The 25,774-nt window shown below is 55.8% G+C and overlaps 1 protein-coding gene across 3 annotated transcripts in view; it reads left to right on the top strand.

The window, feature by feature from the left end:
* The window catches only part of PRDM16 (PR/SET domain 16), a 379,959-nt gene that overhangs the window by 102,749 nt on the left and 251,436 nt on the right, over positions 1-25,774 (top strand). For all 3 annotated transcript variants that reach the window (XM_075550289.1, XM_075550278.1, XM_075550299.1), the window contains exon 2: positions 13,298-13,647. In XM_075550289.1, the coding sequence (XP_075406404.1) occupies positions 13,298-13,647 (350 nt within the window). The remainder of the gene's footprint in view (positions 1-13,297; positions 13,648-25,774) is intronic.

Genomic DNA, 25,774 nt, shown 5'->3' on the forward strand with positions numbered 1-25,774 from the left:
TGGCTCTCCCTGTTAATAAAAATTAATGAATTTTTTTACCTTTATCCCCCCACCACCCCTCTTTTTTTCCCTCTTCTTTCTCTTTCTCACCACTGGCCTGCTAAATGAAGCTGTAGCCAGGCGGAGTGGGGCAGAGGGTGGGGGGTGGGCGGGGACAAGCTTGGGGGAGTTAAGCACTTTATTTGATGGTTAAGACTATAAACGTCTTTATTAGGGTGCGGTGTGGCCAGAGGTGTGGGGCTGTCACCAGCAGTTCTTCTGGGGGGTGGGGGGGAGCAGGAAGGGCTGGAGGTAGCTCTGAGGCACAGGACGGGGTAACACCGCCCCCCTGCCCTGGCAGAATGAGGCTCTTGGTTCATGGCTGTGGCTGGTCCCGGCTCTCGGGTCTCCAGGAGGGTGGCTGGGGGGATGCTCCTGTCTGATCTCTGGCCTTTGGTCTAGGGTTTGGAGGGCTTTCATCCTTCCTTTGGCCTGCAACATAAGGGAGGAGAGATTAGGGGCAGGGGTGCACAGAGAGTCTCCTGTCTATCTTGCCCCCCTCGGAGGAGCCAGAGTCCAAGAGGGGCACCTTTCCACATTGCAGGTGGCTGGTGGTTTGGGCGGTAGAGGGTCAGTTGCTGCTGCCCCTCCTAGGTGCTCAGCCTCTGCTGCTCCCTAGCCCCCTGTGCAGGGCTCCGAGGACCTGGGAGTGTCAGGGCCACGCAGAGGCAAAGCCACCAGCCTCCCAGGCTCTAGCTGGAGGCAGGACACTGGTTAACCCCTCTGGCACTCTCCCCAGCACTCCTCTCTGGGATGGAGGCTGAGGAGGGGAGGGTGCAGGAGGAAATAGGCAAAGCCGTGCGGCCGTGCCCCTTGGGGTCTTTGGCCTCTTCACCCTTCTGCCCCTGCCCCTGAGCACCCTGCCTGGAGGACCAGGACCTCTGGGAGAAGCCGCAGGGCGGGCCTTCCTCGTGCCTCCCTCGGCGGCAATCTCAGCTCTCCGGAGGGAAGACCCTCGGAGCTGTCTCCTTCCTCCCAATTCTGTGTTTCTTTCAGGGCCACGGTGTGGACTGGCAGCCCCACGTGCTCTGGCCCCCATAGGAAGAAGAGAGATAAATACGTCTATAAATAGTTTGGTGGCCATTGTCGGTGTTGGCTCAGAATTAACCCGTCACTTCCCCCGGTCCAGCAGAGAGAGCCATGTGAAGAACAGGGGGTGTAGAGTGCACTGTCTGTTCCCAGGGCCCAGCACCTGGCCTCAGCTGCACTGACCCCCGGGCCCAGCATAAGGCAGTTGTGGCTGTCCAGGGGGAGGTGACTGTCCCTGCCCCCCTTCCCGCCCCTCAACACCCCACTTAGGGCTCCTGACTTTGTATAAATACAGTGTGTGGTGGGTCTCCCGAAGGGCCCGGGTCCCTTCTGGGTTCTGGCTGCTCTGTAGATTCCCCTCTGCCTCCCCTGAGGGGACCAGAACCCCAAAGCATCCTTAAGGCATCATGGTGGGTGGGTACCTTGACCTAAAAAATCCCACTGTAGCCGCACCCCCCCCCCCTGCAGAAGGAGAAAGTCCGCTCTCCAGGGCCTGTTCAAGGTGCCTCCATGTTCATGGAGCCAGTCCACAGGACATGCTCCAGCTGGGCTCGGGCACAGCAGAGGCTGGCAGGGGCTGGACAACCACAAGACTCGTGCCCGCTGGGTGGCTGGGGTCCATCAGCCATGCCACTGTCCACCAAGCACATGGGTGGCCACAGAGCCATAAACAGCATCTACCTTCCTTTGCTGACCACAACTGCATGGACTGCCCAGCTCTGGGGATGTGTGGCGCCCAGCGATTTCCGAGGCCCTGTGGTGTCTGTGCTGCCGTGTCTCCCTGCCCTCTCTCAGCACGCCGCTTTCCACGGGGCTCTGATGGCCCAGGGTGTAAGCACTCAGCCGCTAATGGAGAGGCTGGAGGTTAGAGAGGTGTGGCAGATTCCAGCCTTGGACACCCCCGGGGCAGTTCCACGTCGTCCTGAGGCCACCACAGCGGGTCATTCTGCTCATCCGTCCGTCTGTCTGTCCATTGCAGGCATGGGGACTTCCTTTCTTTGTGTGCGAGGATCTATTTATTATGTGTGTCCGCCGACTATCAGTGGGCGCTGGGGTGGCTGCTCTCCTGTGGCCACTGCGAGGGTGGCTGCCGTGAGGACTCCTGCTCCCTGTGCTACAGCTTCTACAGCTCAGGTACCTTCAAAAGAATGGCTGTTTTAATGCGTCCAAGAGTAACCAGGATGCCTCTCTTGATATTTGAGGGAGTCCCGGAGCTACCCCCTCTGGTGCATTCTCAGGACAGAAGGTAAAGGGTTAAGGAAGCCGCCCCCACCCCACCTACCAGCTCTGATAGTGCTAGGCAGGGCTGGGGCTGGTCAGCGTGATTTAGAGGGAAACCAGTGAGAGTTGAATGATCCTGGACTACCTCACTGCCCCGGGGCTCGGGGAAGTGGTATATTAACCAAGGAATAAAGGAGAGGAGGGGGGGAAAAAAGGCCAAATCACATCTCTGTGAAACAAAGAGGCTTTTTACCAGGAACAAGCCTTGATAAAAATTACAGCGGCATCGCAAGCCACGCCGCGCCTGCCCGGGGCGACGGCAGGCGGGGAGGAAGTTGGGGGTGGCGAGGCTGAGGTGGGGGTGCCACCGTCCCGAGAGGACCGTCGGTATAAATAATCATCGCAGCACAATGCACTGGCTTTAAGGAGGGCCAGGTGCTGGGCTGCCCCGGGAGCCTTCTGCGGCCCTGTGTGGTCAGGACTGAGCTCAGCAGGGCTGGACAGGCTGGACTCGGGGCAGCGGGGACAGGGTGATGGTACGGCTCTCCTAGAGCCCTGCCTTGGCTGACAGCCCTTTGCAGATGGGGTTCTGGCTCTGGGGCACGGGTGGAGGAGGGCAGAGGGACCCTAGTGGACATGGTGTAGGTCTGCCGGGAGCCTTCTGAGCTCACCCACTTGTCACATGGGCGCAGCTCACGTGCAGTTCTTCCTGTGGAGTCAAGGGCTCTCTCTGAGCCCCAGGGCTGTCCCTTGGGAGATGCATTTGACCTTGAGCCAGGCTTGGCAGCAGCTCCCATGCGTCGCCTGAAGACTGGGCGTGAGGGGAACAGGATGGTGTGTGTCCCAGACTCATATGGGCCTGCAGGCTGCCTGTAAAAGGGGCTCGCTTGAGTTCTTTTCCCTTGTGTGTCTGTTGCTGCATTTGGGAATTGGGAGGGAGGGGGTGGTGGTAGACCAGTTCCCCTTTGCCCTGCAGGCCTGCTGTGAAGCAGGAGGGGCCAGGTGACACAGGAACATGAATCCCCACCCCATCCTGCACTCTGGGCTGACCAGCATGCTGTGAAACAAGCAGGCTGAGCGCAGCAAGGCAGGCTGGGAGGCTCTGATGGGGCCCGCTCCCTGCAAGAGGACTGATGGGAGGACCCCAGACCCCCCAGCTGCTTGGGACCCCCTCCACCGCGGTTCTTAGAAACTTCACCGGCCAGCCCTGCTGCGTCTCAGAGCTGGCCACCCAGAATCAGAGACCCGAATGTGCCCTTCACCAGCTTGTTGACCCTGGACGGGTTTCTCTTACGTGGCTGGGGTCTCAGGTCCTCCATCTGCCAAAAGGAAGGCCTGCCATGTCCCCTGCCCCTACCCCTTTTTTTCAGAAGGAGAAGGTACACAGGGGCCGGGGGGTGGTAGTGTCCTGTGGCATGGCTGCCTATCTGCCGAGCTCGGGGAGCCCACCTCTGTCCTGGCTGGAGGGGCTCCAGTTGGAGATTGAGGCATGGCTCAGACCCCCGACGCCCGGGCTCTCCGAGGCCCCACTGACAATTCAGCTTCATCGGCCCTGCAGCTGGGGCTCACTGCTCCGGAGTCCCTGGGGCAAAGTCCTGGGCACAGGCTTGGGAATATAAATGGCGATTGATTATTATTAATATTTAGCATGTTTGCAGAACCGTCTTTACTCGGTGCTATTAATCTGCAGTGTTAATAACAGCCGCACTCCTGTTCTGGGCTCAGAGGCTCAGGGGCTGCTTGGCGAGCAGAATGCCAATGAGGCCTGTGGCAGAGGGCGGGGCGCGCAGCGCGGAGGCCGGCCCGGGATGCACTTGTCCGGGGGAGGGAGTGGACTGCGGACGGACATTTCCTGCAGGTTCCAACACTTTGGTCTTGTCTGACAGCCAAGATCCAGGGCTGGGGTGGGGTGGAGGTTGAGGAGGGGGGTGCTTGTCATGTTCTCTGTGGCTCCTTAAAGGCAGAGGAACAATGGCAAGACTGGACCAGGCCCGGTCCCACAGTCTAGCAATCCCTTCTCAGGAAATGGGTCTAAGCCACCTCTTTGCAGCTCCGGGGCTTCTCCCATAGAGGGACTTCTCCCCTGCATGACAGGGGGGCACATGGATGCTCAGAAGGAAGCGTGATTCAGTCTCTCTGGGCCCCTCTGCCCCCGTGCTTGATCTCATCATTGTGTCAGGCAGCTTTGGTCAGCCCAGCCCGACTGCGTAAGTGTACTGTGGCTCTTCCCTCCCTCCATTCCACCCCTGCCCCCAGCCCAGCCTGGGCAGCGGTTACACAGTCCCCAGGATGCTTTTGTGCACAGCTTCTTAGCAGGTCCTGGGTGGAGGCTTGTGGTGGGCCTGTGAGCACCCACCTCCCTGCTCCGTTCTGAGTAGGAAGACGCGTCCCAAGACAGGGAACCAAAGTACCATCATGATCATCATCCCCAGAAGGCCCTGAGGGAGGGTGCAGCTCCGTGGGGGAGCAAAGCAGGCCTCTGGCTGAACCCCAGAGTTCACCTACAAGCCCACTATACCCCTTAGATGCTGGACCAATAAACTGCCCCACGCAGGTAGTGGGAAGACCAACTCTGAAAGCAAGGCAGATAGTCAGAAACTTTCCCGGAGGCAGAAGAACGGGCTGAGGTGATTAGGGTCAATGAGAGCCGGAGAACAGAGACAAACCTGGGATCTCTGCAAATGAGCTCCATCCTCAGGGAAAGAAGTCAAAAGTGAGGAATAGGGGTCCTGACGGGGCTTCCCATTAAGAATTATCCTCAGGATTGCGCTCACCTCTGTCCATTCTTCTGTCCTTCCTTTCGCTATCTGTATGCCCCCCGTGTATCCCTCCATTACCCTCTGCCCACCCATTCATCACCCACCCATCATCCATCCATCTACTCATCCATCCATTTACCTGTCTGCTTATCCATCTACCCTGCCCGCCCTTATGAAACTTCCACCTCACCCACCTATCCACCCACCCAACATGCATGTATGTATGCATCAATTCACCTGTCCACCCATCCACCTCTCCGTTCACTCATCCACTCACCCTTCCACCCACCCTTCCATCCATCCATCCATCCATCCATCCATCCATCCATCCATCCATCCACCCATTTTCCGTTTGCCTTCTCTTGTACGTGAGGAAGACCATCATGAGATGTTGGGTACCTTGTCTGTTACGTCCTCATTGCACGGTGAGAACATTGAGAGTCATATAGGACTATGGGAGCATTAGAACCAGAAGTGTCTAAAGGACTTGCTGGTCAGTCATTGACTAGCTGTGTGGCCCTGAGCAAGCCCCGAACCCCCCTGACCTTAAGAATCTGCCTCCCTTTCCGGACCGCTAGGAGGATTGGATCAACTGTCCCGGCTGCTGTGTGTTCCGTGAGCCTTGCACCTCGCAGCCAGCACATCCTCACCAAGGTGGGTCAGCATCAATGTCCATGCGGCCCGGGAGGACAAGGAGGAAGGACAGAGTCCCAACCGGACCGCCCTGTAGTGCCTTTGTCTGCATCGAGAGCCACTCCAGAATCAGGATGGCCATGTGGTCCCCTGGAGGCCGCGATTCATCTCCCTTCCGCCACCACGTTTATTTAATAAATTGAACTAAATGAAACATCATGCTTTAACCACTGCCTCTGGGAGGCCTGGGGAAGATTAAACTTACCTGGAGTTGGCCTTTGGAAGAAGAGGGACTCAGGCTCAGTGCTGCCTGTCCCCTAGACTGGGGGCTGTTGTTGCTGTTTGATATGATGGTAACTTCTGCTTCGCCGCCAACACAGATCGCAGGGAGGGAGAAGCTTCTGGAAGCCGCAGGGCTCACCATGCCCCACAGGTACGAAACACATCTGGAGGCTTGGCCAACCCTGGGTTTTCCTGGAAGCCCGTCAGTGAGCGGAATACTGTTCAGATGCTTGCTTGGTAAGATCGGCTAGGGGGAAGAGAACAAAGGGGCACTCTGAGAGATTGTCCCAGGCTGTGAGTCCCCTTCCACCCTCCAAATCCTGGAATCAAAGAAAGCAGTAGGGGGTGTGTGTGTCTAGAGAGGACGTCTTTGGACACCCTGTGTGCCCAGGCAGGGTGAGCGGAGATGCTCTACAGGTCATTTAAGCACACACCACGGATGCCCCCACCATCAGTGATTCGGTGTTTGTTGGGAACATGCCTGAGCCTGGCCTTCCCGCTGGGATGAGCCAGCAGTGTGAAGCAGTAAGGCCTGCAGAGACACGGCCTCCTTGGAAAGAAGGAACTCTTCAGCCGTAGCATCTTCTCCCGGATGGTCCTGATGTGGATAAGAACGGAAAGCTCAGACTCTCTTCCTGGGCAGGCTGGAACGGGGATGCTGGACGCACGACTGAGGTTGATGGTTTTTCTCTGGCCAAATGGGGGGTGGCTGTCTTTTTCTTTAATACCCGAGAGTCCGTCTGGGTACCTGTGTTAGACTGGATCCTCTAGAAAAGCAAAACCAGTAGTATATATTTACAGGACGAGAGGTGTTTAAATCAAGCAAGGAATTTGTATCAAGAAAGCAGCCCACCCAGCCACGGATCAAACAACCCTAGCTCAGCTGAAGTCCCTGCATCAGAGGCTGAGCTGGAAGCCCTTCCGGACTCACGCGGAGATGCTAAGCTGGAGTCTTTTCTTAACCTGCAGGATTTCGGCTCTGGTAACTCAGGAAGCAAGAACCCTGGCCCAGAGGTAGGAGGATAGGCAGACAGAAGAACAGTCTTCTCCAGTGAAGGACAGCCTTGTGCAGTGCTCCCTGTAGCAGCGGTTCCCAATCTGTGGGTCGAGACCCCTTTGGGGGTTGAAGGACCTTTCACAGGGGTAACCTAAGACCATCAGAAAACACGTATTGCCGATGGGCTTAGGAACTGAGACACTGCTCCTCTCTCCGTCTCCAGGCGGGTCCGCCCACATGCAGATGCGCCCACCTGCGAGTCCCCGGTGTGAAGACTGTTCCCCATGCTGCACCAGGCTGCAAGACCAAGTTTCATTGATTTGTCAGTAGAAATAGATACTTCACAATCTATAATTGCATCTTGCTTTTGTGATTCATTGCTCTGCTTTCCTGATGTTCAATTTGTAACAATGAAAATATAGTCTGCGTTTCAGATATTTACCTAATGATTCCTAACTGTAGCAACATGACAGTGATGAAGTAGCAACGAAAATGACTGTAGACATGAGGAACTGTTTTAAGGGGTCACAGCCTACGGAGGGTTGAGAACCACTGCCTTAGAAGGACGGACGGCGAGACTTCTTCTCACATCGTCCGGACAGGTGGTTGGGAGAGACCCATCCTTGGAGATGGACACCGTGCTTGGCATAAAGGCAAGGGGCAGCTGCGAACCAGAGGCAGGCCTTCGGGAAGTGGCCTTCCCTGGGGGCCACAACGATGGTCATAAGGGTGGCCCAGGCTGGGCAGGGTTTCCTTCTGGCGTGCACCAGCCTAGGACTGCTGTGAGCAGACACCCACTCGGTGGCACCTAACACAGCACCAACACGGCGACTTGGTGGAATCCCTGGATCGAAATGAGGCTAGAGCCCACCCAGAGGCGTCTTGGAAGACAGGCCTGGGGAACAGGTTTTCAAAGGTGACCAGGCACTAAGCCTTCACCCACGCCGAGCGTGGACCCCTCAGGCGCCCCCCTCGTGCCACTCACTGACTTATAGTCCCGGTTCTGATGAACTCAGCCGAGGGCCAGCACGATGACCCACAAGAGAGCCTTGGGACAGATGACCACCTCCTGGACTAGCCGCCTCCTCGTCCCTCCCTCCCCTGCTCAAGCTCAGTGCTGGGCAGCCATCGTGTGGGGACTTGCTCTTTTGGGCTGGTTTGTTTGAGATGAACTTGTTTGTTGCTAAAGACTCCAAGTCCGTTTCAATGTTTACAGCTACCCGCCCCCCTCTTCTAAGCCACCAGACTGAGGGAGAAGGAATCTGGAGGGAGGGGTCACTCTGCGCGTCCGCTACTCCTTGGCATTCTTGGTTGCCAACCAGCTAATGTGCTCTGTGGCTAACTGAAAGGAGGTCATGCAGTAGAAAGGCCGGGCAACCGCCTCCCACAGCTGGCCCCAGAGCCCCGCTAGTGGAGCACTGTTCTACTCTGGTGCGTACATGTTGCCTTAACTGGAAATGGACCCAGTGGCATCTGGGTTGGTTTGGATCCGAGTTGTTCTCTTAATTGCCTGGCCCCTCATTCACCAAACACAGGATAGTGACCAGGCCCTTCCAGGCCACGGCAAGGTCACCTCCCTCCTTCTTCCTTCCTGCTTGTCCATCTGTCCTTCATGAGCGAGCTGCAAGGTTGGGTTCCAATCGGAAGTCTTGCCTCAGCTGCCCGTTTCCATGGTTCCAGAGAGTGGGGTGCTCAGAGAGACCCACCCGTTGTTGGGCACCCACCCTGCAGACTGAACTGCTCACTGGTGAGGGAGGCCTGGGGAGGGGACCCTGTGCTGGGGGCAGGCAGACTGGGGGTAACCTTCTGAAAACACTGCCCAGTGTAGGACTGGGGCTGCAGGAACCTGTGCCTGGCTGGGCTAGCCATCTCAGAGTCTGGTGGGGAGGAGACCATCTTACAGGGCCAGTCAGCCTAGTTGACATCCTTGGTTGGGAGGAGTCGCGGCCAGCCTTGGGTACCCCATGGGGTGTCCCTGAGACTCGTGCCCATCCAGGCTGACCCTCCTGGGGGCCATCTTCTGTGGGTTCATGGGGAGGGGAGTCAAGCCGACCTTTGCACCAGTCCCCTTGGCTTCAGCTGGGGCTCCAAGATTAGAGCAGTTTGTGTGGGGGCGTGGGGCGGGTCGGGGGCTCTTCAGTGCGTCGCAGGGCCCCAGCCCCTCAACCCGGACCTGTGCTGCACTTCAGTTCCCACTGCCTTCTGCACACTAAGGCGGTCTCCCTTCCCGTCCACTCCCCTGGAAGGATGCACTGTCACCTGCTCCCAGCAGTGAGCTCCAGGGACCCCCAGGCTTGTTCCTGGAGGCTGCAGGCAGCCACTTGACCCCAGCCACCGCAGGATGGAGGCCACGGCCCTTCCTTTAATCAACAGGCAACACGGCCTTGCCCTGCAAAGCGGTTTGCTCGGCCAGTCAATTCAACCTGCCCAGAGAGCATCATTTTGCTGGTCTAGGTGGGGGGATGGGGAAGCGTGCTGCAAGCAGGAAGAGGAGCAGCAGAGAAGAATGTGCACATGGGGTTCGGGCAGGGGTGGGGGGAGGGCGAATCCTGCCTGCCCTCGCAGCACAACCCCGCTCCCCAACTGTCTTGGAAGCCAGGCATCCAGGGCCAACAGGAGGAGTTGGGTGCTTTGTCCCGAGCCCGGCCCCAGCCTGACATTGTGAGCACAGAGCCGTTTCCACTTGCAAATGATAAGAAGGCAGGCTAAGTCCTGCTCCCAGTCCGCCGTTGTGCACCTCTCGTGCAGCGAGGTTCCCGGGGTGTGCTTTCACTCCAAACAGCCCCACACCTTCGGGCGGGGCAAGTCACAGGTGCGGTGGGCACTGCGGCACCCTTTGTGAAAGGCTCTCAGGAGCCGTTGGCCACTTGAGACACAAGCATGGCTTCTGTGACTGTGGATCGATGACATCAGCGCTATCCCCCCAGTGCTTTAGTGTTTCTTCCACCCCCTCCTCTCCCCACTGGGTTTCTTTGGGAAGAAAACACTTTGTGACGTCTGCGACTGATCTGTTTGCAAGGCACCTGAAGTCATTCCTCCTCCTTCCCCCGGGACTTACCTTCTCCTGCCTAGTCTCCTGCTCACCTCAGGGTGCCATCCTTTGGGAAGGGGCTCAAGGCAGGGGCCAGAGTGACCACAAACTGCTGGATTCCCTTTGGCCAGCATTCAGGTCTAAGACTGTGGGCGGGACTGGCACTGAAGCATCCAGAGAAGGTCGTGATGGTGGAGCCAGCCTGCCAGTGTCATGCCCCCTGCTCACACCCCACCCCAGTCCCTTTGCACCTCCTTTCCCTCTCTTAAAATTCTTTCAAATATTGGGATGAACCTCTTGCTCTCCAACTAACCGCCATGGGGTACCTAGTACCGTCAGGATGTGGTGAGTGTGGCTGCCACCTCTGTGGAGGTCCAGAATATTCTCCTTGTTTCAGGACATGCTCATGGCCCCTGAATGAGGCCCATACCCACTGACCATCCCTCTCTGAGCTCCCCTGCCCCCCTCCCCGCCAATATCCTTTGCATCTCGTGGATCGTGCATGACCCGTGGCACCCAACCGCCCACGGCCGTTCATGGATAGCGTGATTCACTCATTACTGGGTCTGCAACAACCACGTGTGGGGTGGCCTGCACCAGGTGGAAGCAGGTCCAGCATCTTCCGGCAGAGAGGACAGATGCAGGTGGTCTATCCATATGGTGAAACACTGCTCAGCCACAGCAGCGGCCGTTGCTCAGTAGCTGAGGAACACCCCATGTGTGGCTAGACCACATGTGGTTATCCATCTGCACATTGGGGCACTTGGGCTACTGCCCGCACTGGCTCTGAGAGTAGTGTTGTGGTGAACGTGCCTGGGCATCCTTGGCAGGGCACCTGTCTGCAGTCCATCTGGGTGTCTTCCTAGGAGCACAAGTGACATTCTGCCTTTTTAAAGCCTATTCCCTGCTTTCCCAGAGGAGCCCTGGTAGCATAGTGGTTACCTGTTGGCCTGCAAGCCGCGAGGTCAGCAGTTCAAAGCCACCAGCCCGTCCTTAGGAGAAAGACGAGGCTTTCTCCTCCTGTCAAGAGCTACGGTCTCTGACAGCTACGGGGGCAGTTCTACCCGAACCTCTAGGGTTGCTATGAGTTGGCATCCACGCGGGCAGTGAGCGCGTCCTCAGAGGTTTGGTCTCCCTGCCCTTTCCTAGACCACGTGTCTCACCCCCTCCGTGCCCACAGACAATTCCCGCTCCTGCTGACTGTCATGAGCCCATCTGGTTGATGTGGGAAGACCTCAGAGAGAGGGGACGTTCCATTCCAGACCTCCCCAAATAAATCAAGTAACCTCGTCAAACAAGCCACATGGGTTTGCTTGGCTTTCCGGTATGGGCGCACGTCGTGTCTACCCTGGACTGTAGTCTGTGAAGCATGCGTTGCCTGGTTGGGTGGGGGGCAAGTGTGGAAGGCTGGGAGAATTGACCACAGTGTGGCTCAGATGTGACCTGGTCCTGGGGACCCTTTGACCTAGAGGCGCTGTTTCTCTGTCTCATCCCAGGCAGACAGAGCCACACGCTGCTGGACAATGGCCACAGCAGGCTTGCTCACCGCAGGGCTGCCGCCAACTTCTGAATTGACTCAGGGTAGCCTCACGCCTCCAGCCTAGCCTAGCAGCTGACTCATGTGCTGTAAATTTGAGGTGTCATCAGGTCAGACCTGACTCACAGGGACCCCGTGCCTCCTCCCAGTGGCTGCCGTGCTGAGTCCATCGCTGCAGCCACTGTGAGATCCTTCTCCATGAATTTCTTCCAGTTCTCACTGCCCTTCGATTTCCCCGAGCACTGGGTCCCTTTCCAGGGACTGGTCTCCACGGTGAGAGGAAGTCTCCTCATCCTGGATTCGGAGGAGCCTTTTGGCTGGACTTCTTCCAAGTCCCATCTGTCTCATCTCCTGCCGGTCCATGGATTTTCAATGTGCATCGCTATTCAAAGAGATCGATTCTTCTTCCATCTTTACGCAGTGTCCAACTCTCACCTGCGCAGGAGGCGATAGAAAATACCATGGCTTGAGCCAGGTGCCCCTTAGTCCTCCAAGTAACATCCTGGCTTTTCAATGCTCTAAAGAGGTCTTGGGCAGTAGTGTCGCCCAGGGCAGTGGGCAAGTGATTTCTTGACTCCTGCCTCCATGAGCATTAACCCAACAACTCAACTCAACCCACTGCCGTTTGCTCGATGCCGACTCAGCAGCCCTGCAGGACAAGGTAGAACTGCCCTCTGGGTCTCCACAACTGTCACTCTCGAGGAGCAGCTGGTGGTTTCAAACTGCTGACCTTGGGAGTAGCAGCCCATGTGTAACCACTAGGTCACCAGGGCCCCTGGAACATTGGCCCCTGCCCCCTTATCCTCAGAGGGTGCCTGGAATGATGAATCACATTGAACTCTGTATGCCATGCTCTTTCCTGTGTGCTCCTGTAACAGGTGCCCCGGGTGCCCTGGGCACATAGCCTTCACCCATCGGATGCCAGCAGGGCATGGCACAGGCATTCATTCACCCAACTGTGTTTTCTAAATGCTTGCCCAGTAGAAGAGGTGGGAGCCAGCTCAGGGAGGATCAGGATCCCATCACGCGGCTCACAGTGGTGCACAGTTGAAGCAGTTTCCGAGCCGTGCTGACTCCGGGTAACTGCAATCCTGGAAAGCAAGCCCTGGGGAAGAAGTGAGGTGACAGTTTCTCAGTAAGCCTGCCATGCTGCGTGGTGCCCTCTGGCTTTGCTCTATCAGTGCCCTCACGTCCAAAGAAAGAGCTGTTGCCCGTGCCCTCTCTGCCACCACAGGGGGGCTCGCATCAATGATCGTCGCCCCTCTGCGTGTGGAGTGGCCTCTGATGTGAGGGGCCCACCATCCGGCATGTGATCAGATAACGTTTTGTGGTCACCAGTGGGCTTTTCACGGGGGCCTCTGCAGGAGGCTGTCTGAGACCGGAAGCTCAGCAGACACCTGCGTGCCACACTGGTGTTTGGTGTAGAGGTGACATAACTTCCTGTGTCGCACTACCCAACGAGCCTCCACGTGCTGGCGGTGGGCAGGTGGAGGCTGAGTGAAGACTGGGCTGTGGGCAGCTGTCAACGGTGGGGACTGTAGCAGTTGAATGTGCTGCTCCCAGGGGCCCTTGGACGGGGAGGTACTGTTTCTCTGCTCCGAGTGTCATCCGGGCAGAGAGTGGGCTGGGATGCGCTGGCCGCCGATTGCTCTCAGTTCCTGTTATACCCCATGCCTCTTGGGTGGGTGGGTGGGGGGTTGTCCCTGGGTTCCATGTGCTGGACAAGGTTTTGCTGCAAAACCTGAGACGCTGTGTATTGTTCTCCTCAGGTGACGGCGACATTGTAAATAACATGTATGAGCCCGACCCGGACCTCTTGACCGGAGAGAGTGCTGGGGACGAGACAGAAGACAGCATCATGTCCCCAATCCCCATGGGGCCGCCCTCCCCGTTCCCCACCAGCGAGGACTTCACCCCCAAGGAGGGCTCGCCCTACGAGGCCCCCGTCTACATCCCTGAGGACATCCCCATCCCGCCGGACTTCGAGCTCCGAGAGTCCTCCATCCCCGGGGCCGGCCTGGGCATCTGGGCCAAGAAGAAGATGGAAGTTGGGGAGCGGTTCGGCCCCTACATGGTGGCGCCCCGGCCCACGCTGAAGGAGACGGACTTCGGATGGGAGGTGAGCGTTCTGCGTCGCCGCCGGGCGTGCTCCATCACCCACGCCAGGCCGTTTATCTCCGGTGTCATCTATTTATAAAGCAGGCCCCAGCAGCCACTGCCCTGGGGCGGGCGCCCAGTCGGTCGGTTGGAGAGAGCATTGGAATGCCACGTTTCCCAGGCTTATTTTATCCTGTAGCTTACATTACAAGACTCAGAAAACATTGGCGGTCCTGGCGGACGCCCGGCTACCCCCCAGGCTGCGCTGTCCAGCTCTCTTCCTGGAAATGTGTCTTTAATGAGCTCATGTCTTCAGCCATCCCCGCTGCCTGCCTTGGGGACCTGTTGTGCTAAGATGGCAGTGGCAGGGGTGGGAGGGGGTGGAGGGGGGGCGGGGAGGTCTGACAGGGGTAGGGGGAGAGAGAGCAGATGGCCTGGGAACATGGGGCGAGTCTCCGGGAACCAGGGTCTGCCTCTGGGTCTTCATTCCAGGCCTGAGCCACATGGGGCTGCTTCTAGAACATTCCCGTGGGTGTTCTGCCTAGGGCAGAAGGTTTGCTAAGAGGTTTCCACAGACCCCTGGAGTGGCCCTTTGAGGATTTGTGTGAGGGGCAAGCCCATCTCATGCAGGACAGGGTGGAACTGCCCCTGTGGGTTTCCCAGGCTGAACATCTTTACACGAGCAGAAAGCCTCAGCACTCTCCTGTGGAGCAGCTGGTGGATTCGAACTGTTGACCTGGTGGTTAGCAGCCCAACCCATGACCCAGGATGCCTCCCGGGCTCCTCCTGCTGTTTAGATTCCCCTCACGAGTCCTGGTGGTCTAGATAGCTCTGTGATCCCTGTGGCTGGTTGACTGGCCGGGTGGGGAGGGACTAGAAGAGGAGGCCCATGAAGTGAGAGGTGATGCTGTGTCCCCAGCCTCCCCCACCTGGACGGCGCTGAGCTGGACCCACAGCACTCCAGATCTCAACCAACTCCATGGCCTCTGAGGGTCTTTCCTGGGCCTGAGAGGCCCCCACAATCATGCTTCCTCGCTGGACTGGCCTTTTTACCGACCCCACACAGCCTAGGTTTGGGGCAGGACTCAGCCACAGCCGAAAAGGCAGAAGCCAACCCAGCTTCCTTCTGGCCATGTTTCACAACCTTCAGAAGGGCTGGGGTGGAGGTCAGTTCCAAGAAGAAGCAAAAGTCCCCGGGGAGGGGAGAGGAGCCTGGGCCTGAGCAGTGAGCGTTGGAGTCAGGACAGGCGTCCTGGATCTGGCCTGGTCACCTCTCCCAACCATTGGGTGGCTGTGGGGAGAGCCCTCAAACTGGCCTGCACTCCAGTGTTAGGAAGAAAGGCAGGCCTGTCTTCCACCTGCCTCACGGGGCTTCACGGCTTGCCCTTTGGCGCCTGCACAGTGCTGGAGATACTTTGTGCACTCTGGCCTTCCTCTGTAGGAACTTGGAGGCCTGGAGACACCCCAGCAGCCTTTGAGTGTCCCCTACAAGCCCCTCCCAGGGCCATCAGAAAGGGATGATATACTAATACCTGAGGCATGGTGGGGTCCCAGGTAAGTGTGTCTCCTGGGTCCCTGAGGGGTAGAATCCTCTGGACTTTCCCTGGTAGGAACTAGGGCACCTAATGCTCCTGGTAAGTGGACACAGGGAGAGCCAGGAGCTCTCGACTTCCAGGCTCAGGCTCAGCCACTGTGGGTTCAAAGTGCTAGCTGGTTATCAGGAGGTGGTCGAGTTGGCCAAGGGGACAGATGTGTGGGCCGGCGGGAGTTCTGGAGAGTCCTGCAAGGTGGGCGTCACAGCTCAACAAACAGACACATGCAAGTTGAGGGTCACCTTGAGAGCAGAGTGGCTGAGGTGGGGTGGGAAGGTGGAGGGGGTGCTGTAGGGGAAGGTTGTCCAGCCACGGCCTGTCTGGGGCATGTTGCCCCTCTTTTATGGCCCATAGGGTGGCTCCTGATGGGCCGGAGGAAAGCATTTTTCAAAGACCGTGACAGCTAAGTGTGTTTGACTGGGAGAAATGGAATTGACTTTGCAGAGGCGGCCAGTCTGGACCCCAACCCCCACCCCTCTGCTAGGTGTGCAGCAGGGGAACTCAAGGGCGTGTGTCTGGACCTCTGAAATGTCTGGGACCATCTCATCCGGAGAGCACTTCCAGGGTGAAAGGGCAGAGGTTCCTCCAGGTGGCAGCAGCGGTGACCTTGAGCTGACGCTGCCCTTGCCTCTCCGATACATGGTCCTGTTTGCCTTTTTAAAAAGAAAGGGCCCGTATCGCGGGTGCTGGCTGGTGCCAGGCCTGGTGCGGGCAGGCTGGGGGCGTTATCTGCCTTGCTGTTGACTTTGCAGGGGTATTGATTTCCCGAGTGCCAGCAGGGACGTCCTCATGCTGGGGCAAGCCTCAGGTTTCTGCAGCGGGCTTTGTCCCCTGAGTAAGACCCAGTGGCCACCTCTCAGGCCAGCCCTCAGGAATATTTGCCCTCCGTCCAATGCCCTCCAGGGGCGCTGCAGAGGCGCGCGCCGTTATCTCACCAGGCCATGTGTCCTCTCACTCACTGCTGCCTTTGGGTCCACCTTTGGCCTTTGTCCACCTCCCGCCAGCCACTGGGGCTGGGAGCCACCCCTCAGGAAGTAGCCAAGGAGGAAGCAGACACCCCCAAATTTGTTGAACTCACATTTGTGTGGAGTGAGTAGATGTGGTCTTTCAGGAAAAGCGATTTGCTTTTACGGCTGCCTTCAAAGGAGTCTTCAAGAAACAGATTCCCGCTGCTGGGCTGTGGTGCCGCGCCCCCCTTTCTTGCTGTGCAAAGGCAGGGTAGGGGGCCAGTGGGCTCACTGCAACCCCGTTCTCAGCCAGCAGCACCCTTGGTCTCCCGTCAGTGGGTCTTAACTTCTTAACACTGCAGACCAGGCCTGCAGATTAGGAGTGGTGAGTGTAGGACAGGCCTCCAATGCCCTGGTCTTCAGCGGGCACCCAGGCAGGCTCAGGGACACCTATTGGCCCCCTAACACAAATAAGGTGGGTCTAACCAGCCCAGCCATTGCTGCCTACGTGTCTTTGAAGATGCCCTCTACTCCCACCCCCAGGAGCATGGGATGGCCCACTTCCCTCCAGGCAGCCCTGGTGCAGGACGGTCCAGCCCTCAGAAGGAACCACTGCCCGGGTCTACCCTTCCCACGTGGACTGGCGACCACACCGTAGAGAACCACGGTTCTCCTGGGCTGGTCCCCAGACTTTGCTTCCTAGCCTGTCTTAGTCTGGAAGCTCCGCTGAAACCTCTCCAGCTTTCAGGAAGAGACAGTGAGGCACCTGGGTTGGGAATCACACCTGAGCCTCCCAGGTGGGAGATGGAAATTCTACTGCAGGACCACCGCTGTCTGGAAGCAGACTTTAAAAACAAACAAATCAATGAACTCACTGCATGGAGATAATTCCGACTCACTGTGACCCTGTCGAACAGAGCAGACTAGAACTGCCCTGCTGGGTTACCAAGTGTGTCACTCTGGATGGGAACAGAGAGCCTCATCTTTCTCCAGCAGAGTGGCTGGTGGGTTCAAACTGCTGACCTTGTGGCTAACAGCTCCATTGCATAACCACTAAAATACAGGTGTGCCCCGCGTACCATGGGGTTCTGATCCAATGGCTCTGTCCTATGTCTGTTCTGGCGTATGTCAAATAACCTCTTCTTCTTTTGATTCATTTTGGTATTGTTGCCTTTTATTATTATCAATATCTTAATAAATCTGACCTTTATTTGTCTTGGGGGTTTGGAGACATTACACATCAACTTACAGGTCTAATTCAATACATACATGCATTCGAGAACACACACACACACAAAGGTCCATAAGGACATGGAAGATCTTGGTGTTTGGTCAGTTGTGCTGATAGCTCCACTTGGGGAGGGTCCTGGATCATCCGAATTAATCCTGGGGATGGAGATGCACTCTCTTGTCAGAAAATTCACGAAGGTGCTCTGTACAGCCTGATTTTACAGTGCCACCGTGTAAGGAGTACATAATATTAAGAGATACCAAGGAGATATTTTTTAAACACCCCCCCTAGATGAAATTCTTCATGAACTGGAATCTGTTGTAAGTTGGGGGACCACCTGTTACAAAGCAGAGGGCCACCGTAAGGACTGCTGGGGGCCAGGCCTGCCCAGAGCCGGCCCATGAGCAAGCACCAGGATGATCCTAGAACACAGATGCAAGCAGGCATCCTGACTGTCCACTCGTTCTGTGAAGTAGGTGGCATGCGATGTGGGCGCTGTTGGAACACAACATTGCGCACTGGCCAACTCCGTGCACTCTGTAGAGATGCTTTTGTAAAGCCTTCCCTACTCAAGCCTTTTGGGAACGTCTTGGACAACGTGCACCAGTTACAGAGGCCGACTGGGTCAGGGCTGCGCCTGCAATTGGATTGGCACTTTGCACAGCTCTGGGTGTGGGAGGCGGGGGCTGCGGGGGGGGGGGGGGGGTGGCGCAGAGAGGCGGGTGCAGGGACTTGGTGGGGAGTGGGTACCGGGTGCTGGGAGTGGCCCTGGCTGCCTGTTTGGTGTAGCTGCTTCCTGATCATGTGCAGCAGGGAGCTTGCGAGGACCCAGGTCTGGCAGGTGTCACAGCAGCTGTGACAGGTGCTGCCCTGCACCAGGAATGAAAGGTGGCCTGCCCCTCGGCAGGTGTAGGGATGGGGTGTCTGCTGCAGCCCGCCGCGCATCCACACTGGGGGTGTGAATGATGAGCAAAAAAAGAGCTGCTTTCCCTAAAAAAGGAAAAAAGAGGAAAGGTGCCCCGGGGCCACGGACGTCTGTGCAGTGCGATGGACTCCCAATGGACATTCATCCCTGCATACCTTATGCACCGCCTTTTCCTCACCTAGCGACTGTCTCATCGCCCAAGATTCCACATGTACAGCCACAGCTTTAAAAGTCTACCATCTATGTGGCACACGGACGCGGCATGCCTGGCAGTAGCAAACAAGGAGGCGCAAAGCGAGAGTGAGGCTGGCCGTGATGGAGAAGGTCCTGTGTCATCTTGGCTGGGCCAGGATTCTCCATGGGCTGGCAGCTATGCCACGTTGCCGTTGGGCTGTTGCCTAATGATGTAATCATCCTCCATTGTGTGGTCTATTGTGACCTTCCGCTGGTTTTGCCCAGTGTTGGTTTTTATAGAATGACCTAGTCTTTGAACCTAACCATACTGATAATTGAGGTGTGCATGTGTGTGCCTGCGTGTGCATGCGTGCATGTGTGTTTGAGCATGCACGGGGCTGTAAAAAGTCTGTAGGGAATAGAATAAGAAGATAAGGGGAAGCTTATTGACGGAGCTCACCTCCACACACACCCAGGGATAGCCCAAAAGGCATTAGCTACCAGGATTCCGTACATATGTGGGTTGATTCCACACAGAATTTGTTTTCACTCATCTCTCCTGCAGACAAGCCCTCTCAGGAATACATCGGCCTTAGTCTCATTCTCAACGCTGACTCAGAATGACACTTTAGGACAGGGCAGGACTGCCCCTTGAGTTTCTGAGACTTAACTGTTTATGGGAGTTGAGAGCCCCATTTTCTCCCATGGTGCAGCTGCTGGTTTTGAACTACTGACCTGGAGGTTAGCAGCCCACGGTGTAACCACTACGCCACCGGGGCCACTTTAGTCTCATTTGGGCGCCGTCAGAAAGATCCAGTCAAAACAGTGGCTTCCATGGAAATCTGCTGACCCAGTTCAGTCCAAGGCAGAGGCCAGCACAGAAGGTGATGGAGGCTGTTCTATGGAATTCCAAAGGAGTCGTCTTGATAGAGCATCTTGATAGAGTCCTTTTTCTGGAAGGACCCAACACGATCACAGCGCCTATTGTGAAGAAGTGTTTAAGACTTCTGAAAACTGTAGTAGTGCGGAAAAGGCCAGGGAAGTCACACCCCAGGATGTTCCCCCCACCCCACCCCCTCCATCATGACAACAGACTTGCTCCTTATTCAAGGGTCACAAGGCCCCTCCATGAGAATTTTGTCAGGAAATCTTACCCTATCCACCTTACAACCTTGATCTTGCCCCTTAAGACTTCTTTTTATTCCTCTGAGTCAAAGACAATTTTAAAAAAAGACACCACAGTGGAAGAGAGTAGAATTACCTGAGGATGGGTTTAAAACAAACCAACGCACTGCCATTGAGTCAATACCGATTCATAGCCGTCCTCTAGGTCAGAGTGGAATTTCCCCTGGGACTGTCAACTGCTTTGGGGAGTACAATCCCTGTCTGTCTCCCTCAGAGCTGCTGGTGGTTTCGAACTGCCAGCCTTGCAGATTGCAGACCAATGCACCACCAGGGCTCCCTGTGGATGGATTAGGGGGATGGACTAGGGGGATGGATTAGGGGGATGGATTAGGGGGATGGATAAGGGGGATGGAAACACTGCCTTCAGATGTCTGTAGACCTGGATGGAGGACGTGTTGAGAAACGATGGCATCACATGTGGATACTGTAGTTTAATAGAGGTTTCTATGGGTTTTCAACAATACTTTGGGGCTCATGTATGTGCGTATTTCTTCTGAGTGATACATGTGTGAAGTGGAGGATGAGGGAGCAAGAATGGGTTTGACCAGGTTGACTAGAGAAATCTGTAGACACAGATATGTGTAAGAGCGAGTTTTATACCCAAGAGTGATTGTATATTAGGAAAGCATCCCTGCCCAGTCCACAGCTAGTCCATAAGTTCGATGTTAGAGCCTGTAAGTCCAATATTACCCTAGATGTCAGATACTAGTCCATAAACTCGACTACAGACTCACACAGCACAGGCAATGATGCCTAAAGCAGGAAGATCACAAGCCAGTGGGTGGGAAGTCTTGTGGAAGCATCTCAGCGCTGGTGCGGCTCTCCATGGGGCTTCTCCAGCTCCAGGGCTCTGGCTGCCATCAGCGTAGCTTCGTGTGACTTGTCACCAGAATGTGGAGCAGAGAGAGTGTGTGTCCCGCTTCCAGGGAGGAAGCCTCTTTGGCTATGACCTGATTGGCAGGCTAGACGCCACCCCTCCTCTCAAGGTGAAGGAGATGATGTCACTGCCATAAGGAGATGGACTGGCACCGAGTGGCTGCGGCAGGGGAATAAAATGAGCATTAATAAAATATCCTCACCATAACCATTGTGAGGACGGTGCAAGGCCAGGCGGTGCTTTGTCCCGCTGTACAGCGGTCACTGTGAGTTGACAGCCTATAATAACCACAACATACGCATTTATGTGACATGAATGTACATGTACACATGCACGTACACGTGGATGAACGATTGCTATTGTGTTGCTGGGTGGCACGTACAGTGGACGTCCCACTGCTAATTGAAAAGTCGGGGCTTTGAGTCTTCCTGGGGGACCTTGGAAGAAAGGCCTGGTGATCTACTTCTGAAATCCCAGCCGCTGAAACCCCCCCCCGGGGGGGCAGGGCACAGTTGTCCACTGACACACACGGGGTCATCCGAGTCAGGACCGACGGGATGGCGGCCGCTGGTCGGGTTGGTTGTACATGGAGCTGTCTCTTCTCTCACCCGTAGCTGATTTTTCTTTCCTTTTTAAAAATCATTGTATCGGGAGCTTGGATAACTCTTAACACAATCCATCCATACACCCATTGTGTCAAGCACATTTGTTTGTTTCCATCATCATTCTCAAAACGTTTGCTTTCTGCTTGAGCCCTGGGTATCAGCTCCTCGTTTTCCCCTCCTTCCCTGCTCCCCCCTACCTCATGAACCCTTGATAATTTATAAATTATTATAATTTTGTCATATCTTATTATTATTTTGTCATATTTTGTCACATCTTCCTTCACCCACCTTTCTCTTCTCCATCCCCCAGGGAGGGGGTTATATGTAAATCCTTGCAATCGGTTCCCCCTTTCTACCTCACCTTCCCTCTACCCTCCTGCTATAGCCACTCTCACCACTGGTCATGAGGTGTTCATCTGTTCTGGATTCCCTGTGTTTCCAGTTCCTATCTGTACCAGTGCACATCCTCTGGTCTAGCCAGATTTGTAAGGTAGAATTGGGATCATGATAGTGAGGGGAGGGACGAGGAGGGGGAGGAAGCATTAAAGAACTAGAGGAAAGTTGAATGTTTCATTGTTGCTATACTGTACCCTGACTGGCTCGTCTCCTCTCTGTGACCCTACTGTAAGGGCATGTCTAGTTGCCTACAGATGAGCTTTGGAACCCCAATCTATACTCCCCTCATTCACAATGATGTGATATTTTGTTCTTTGATACCTGGTACCTGATCCCATCGACACCTTGTGATCACACAGGCTGGTGTGCTTCTTCCAGGTAGCTGATTTTTCCATAGATCAGAGCATGCTGATTTTAGTCTGTTTTCCCTGGCCCTCATTCCCTGGGAAAGAGGAATGGCATTTGGGCTCAGGAGAACATTGAACCTTGGGAGGATCTGCATATCTGTCTGACGGGTAGCCAGGGGCTGCAGGCAGCGGGGAGCCTGGCTCCTCCTTTGGGCCTGGGGTCCGGTGTGGGCAGAGAGATAGGCCAACAGTGTCCCGCACCCTAGCAGGAGAAGAGGGCGGTTGGGAATGAACGTGAAATGGACTTTTCTTATCGCCACTTGAGGCCCCCATGGAAACACTTTACTTTCTGCTCTGAAGACAAGAATCTCATCCTGGGCTGGTCAGTAGAAATAAGGCAGAGGGGTCTTGCTCGCTTTGGGCCATTGGTGTATGGAGAGACACAGGGCCTGGGGCAGCGTGTGTAGTTTGGGGGTGACCTGAGCCACACCTCTGGGGGTGCTGGGAGAACCGCTTCTCAGAGTCAACACAGGACCAGAGAGATCTGGCCGGACTTGTAAGGCAGCTGTGACTTTCAGGTTCAAGGTCAAAGGTGTCCTTATTGGTCTAAGGAAGGTCCTTTGCGCAGCATGGAATTTCCCAGTTCCCCTCTTCCGAGACTCATTCATCCTCCATCCTCCCCTACTCCACGCCCCCTGAGCCTGGCCAAGGGCACTAGTTTCCTCCTCTCCTCCCATGTTCCTCCTTTCTTCTGAGTTTGCTTTAGTCTAGAACAGTGGTTCTCCACCTTCCTCATGCCACGACCCTTTAATACCTTTCCTCATGTTGTGGTGACCCCCAACCATAACATTATTTTTGTTGCTACATCGTCACTAATATTGCCACAATGAATGAATCCTAATGTAAACATCTGATATGCAGGATGTATTTTCATTGTTGCAAATTGAACATAATTAAATCATAGTGATGAATCACAAAAATGGCATGTAATTATATATCGTGAAATATGTATTTCTGATGACAAATGAAATCTTGTCTTGAAGCATGGGGTAGCATGGGTAAGTCTATAACAGCAGTAAACTACATGGCTACATTTTACGACAGTATGCTGCGTAAAAAGCCAGCCAGTGGGAAGGTTGAGACAGCTTCTTTCTCACCAGATCAGTGTGTCTGCATGTGGGCGAACCTGCCTGGAGACCGAAAGAGGAGCCGTGTCTCAGTTCCTAAGATCACGAGAAATAATGTGTTTTCCGATGGGCTTAGACGACTCCTGTGAAAGGGTCGTTCGACCCACAAAGGGGTAGAGCGACCATAGATTGAGAACCACTGGTCTAGAAGCTCTGTCGAAATCTGGGCGGCTTCACAGTTCCACTCACTGGTGAGGATTTGAACCCGGGACCACGATGCCCCCGCACCCCACTGTGGATCTGAGAGCCTTGAGTGACTCCAGGCTTGAATGATCCTGGGTGTCTGGGGCAGGCTGCGGGGTTGTGTTTTCCCTTTCCCTTTCCTACATAGACACTCCCTTCCCCAGAAATGACAGTCACACTCATGCCCTCCCCCGTGGGTCTGCCTGCCACCGCCATCGGAGCACAGCCCGAGGCTGGCGATCGATCACCCCTGGTTTCGCTTATTGCCCTGGGTCCTGAGAAGCAATGGTGTTCGTCACTGCTTGAGCAGACCTGGCGTTGATCGTTGCGCTGCGTATACTGCTAATGAAGAGGTGCCGTGAGCCGCAGCCGGACGGAGGCAGGTGGGGACCCTCCAGTGGTGACTGCGTGCCCCAGTGGCTCCTAGACCTCAGCACAGGACCTGTTGCTCCTAGAGGTCAGCACTGCCCGGCACCCCAAGCCGCCACCCCATCTTCACTGCGAACTCTCCGCTGGCTGTCCCCTCCACCCGAGAAGTCCCACAGCCTGCCCAGGGTCAGTCTCACCTCTGTCCTCCCTCGATGTCCTTGCTGCCCCTTGTCTAGTCTCCGGCTATGAGGAAACCCTCCATCTCCCTGTTCCCCAGGGCAGGGACCTGCCCAGGGCCCCACCACTCCAAGGCCTGACTAGGGCAGGGGAAGCCCCTACAGAATCCCTGAGGGGGTGGCCAGGGGCAATTCCACACCTGTGTTCTTAGTCCCGAGACAGTGAGAGTCCCCAGGACCCTCACGCTTAGCCATGGCTTTGCTTCCAGCATTTTCCCGGAGTGGAGAGCCTCCCCCACGGCCCCTCGTGGGCTCTCGGCAGTCGACTGCGGGATGCATGTGCCCTCTGTGTGTGTGTGTATGTGTGTGTGTGTGTGTGTGTGTGTGGAGTTGGTAAACAATGTCAAATATACCATGGGCTGCCAGAAGAACCAACCCACCAGTCCATCTGGGAGGGAACGCGACCAGATTGCTCCTTAGAGACAAGGATGGTGAGATGCTAGGCTCATGTGCATGGACCGTGTCTTCAGGAGAGACTGAGGCCAAGCTGAGGGAGCCCTCGCTGAGAACCATGGGGCAATGGCATGGCAGTGGGCTCAGACATACCAACCAACAGGGAGATGGCTCTCCCTGGGTTTCCCTGTCCCCAGGATCGCTACAGGTCAGAGCCCACTGGGCAGGTCCAGCAAGCGGCGGCTCCATCTGCGAAGGTCAGCGTGACTGACTGGGGCTGGGCGCACTGAAGAATCACTCTCTGATGAAGGTCCGTGTCTGAGATCAGTCATTCAGTCAACACACAGGCTGGTGGGCTGCTTCTGCACCAGGACCTTCAGAGCCCCCAGTGGCCCCCGCCCTCCAGTCAGACCACCCGGGTTGACTCTTGGGGTCCTGCGGGGTGCCTGGTAAGACTGAAGGAAGACCTGTAGACCCCGGGTTGCCATGATTCTGAGATGCCAATGCTGGGGACATGGGTGGACAGAAGCTCCCCAGCCCTGTGATCTCAGAGCCCAGGGCACCTCTGAAAATTTATCATGGAATGATTACCAACCCCACTGCCCAGACCATGGGCGCGTGGCTGAGAGAGACTGTGTTCTTCCACCACATCCATGTTAAGAGAAGTGGTGCTTTTCTGTCCCTAGGTAAGGGTCAGACAGACATCAAGGCAGATGCCTGGTGGTCTGATCAGGGGTCCCAGGTGACTGAAACCAAGTGGGACCAGGGCAGTCCCATCAGCACCTGGTTTTCGGAGACACCAAGGTGGACTTGCAGCTGGAATGCCAGGTCTGGTGTTTCCCCGCCTGGACTGCCAAGCGGGGTTGAAAGCACCAACAGCCTTATTCTGATGAAGTCCATGTTGCTGTTGTTAGGGGCGAGTGAGTGGACTCCAGTCCATACAGACCTCACGTGACAGAGGAGAATTGTCCCATAGGGTTTTGTCGGTTGCCACCAGCATGGGGACAGATAACCAGGCCTTTCTCACGTAGAGTCACTGAGTGGATTTGAACCATCCACCTCCTGGTTGCCACCCAGACACTCAACCATTGTGTCACCGGGGCTCCTTGATAATCTGTATACAAGGGAGCTTGTCCCATGAATGTTTTGAAGCCTCCTCAGATGACATAAGTTGTGCCATTTCAACCACCAAATGCAGAATTCCGTGGCAGAGATTATATGCACCGTGACAGCCGCCGTCACTGCCCACTGTCAAAGCCCTGCAGCAATGACTCCCCACGCCCCATTCCTAAGCCGGGGTCTCTACACCTTTGTCTGCTCTAGAGGTTTCATTTGAGGGGCAGGTTGATTACATAGGACCACGTCTATCATGGAGGGGAAAGAGTTTGTTCTTACTGGAATAGACACCTACTCTGGATATGGATTTGCCTTCTCTGCATGTGATGCTTCTGCCAAAACTACTATTCGTGGACTCACAGAATGCCTAATCCACCGGCATGGCA

This window comes from Tenrec ecaudatus, chromosome 1 (genome assembly GCF_050624435.1).
Source record: "Tenrec ecaudatus isolate mTenEca1 chromosome 1, mTenEca1.hap1, whole genome shotgun sequence".
NCBI classification, from domain to species: Eukaryota; Metazoa; Chordata; class Mammalia; order Afrosoricida; family Tenrecidae; genus Tenrec; species Tenrec ecaudatus.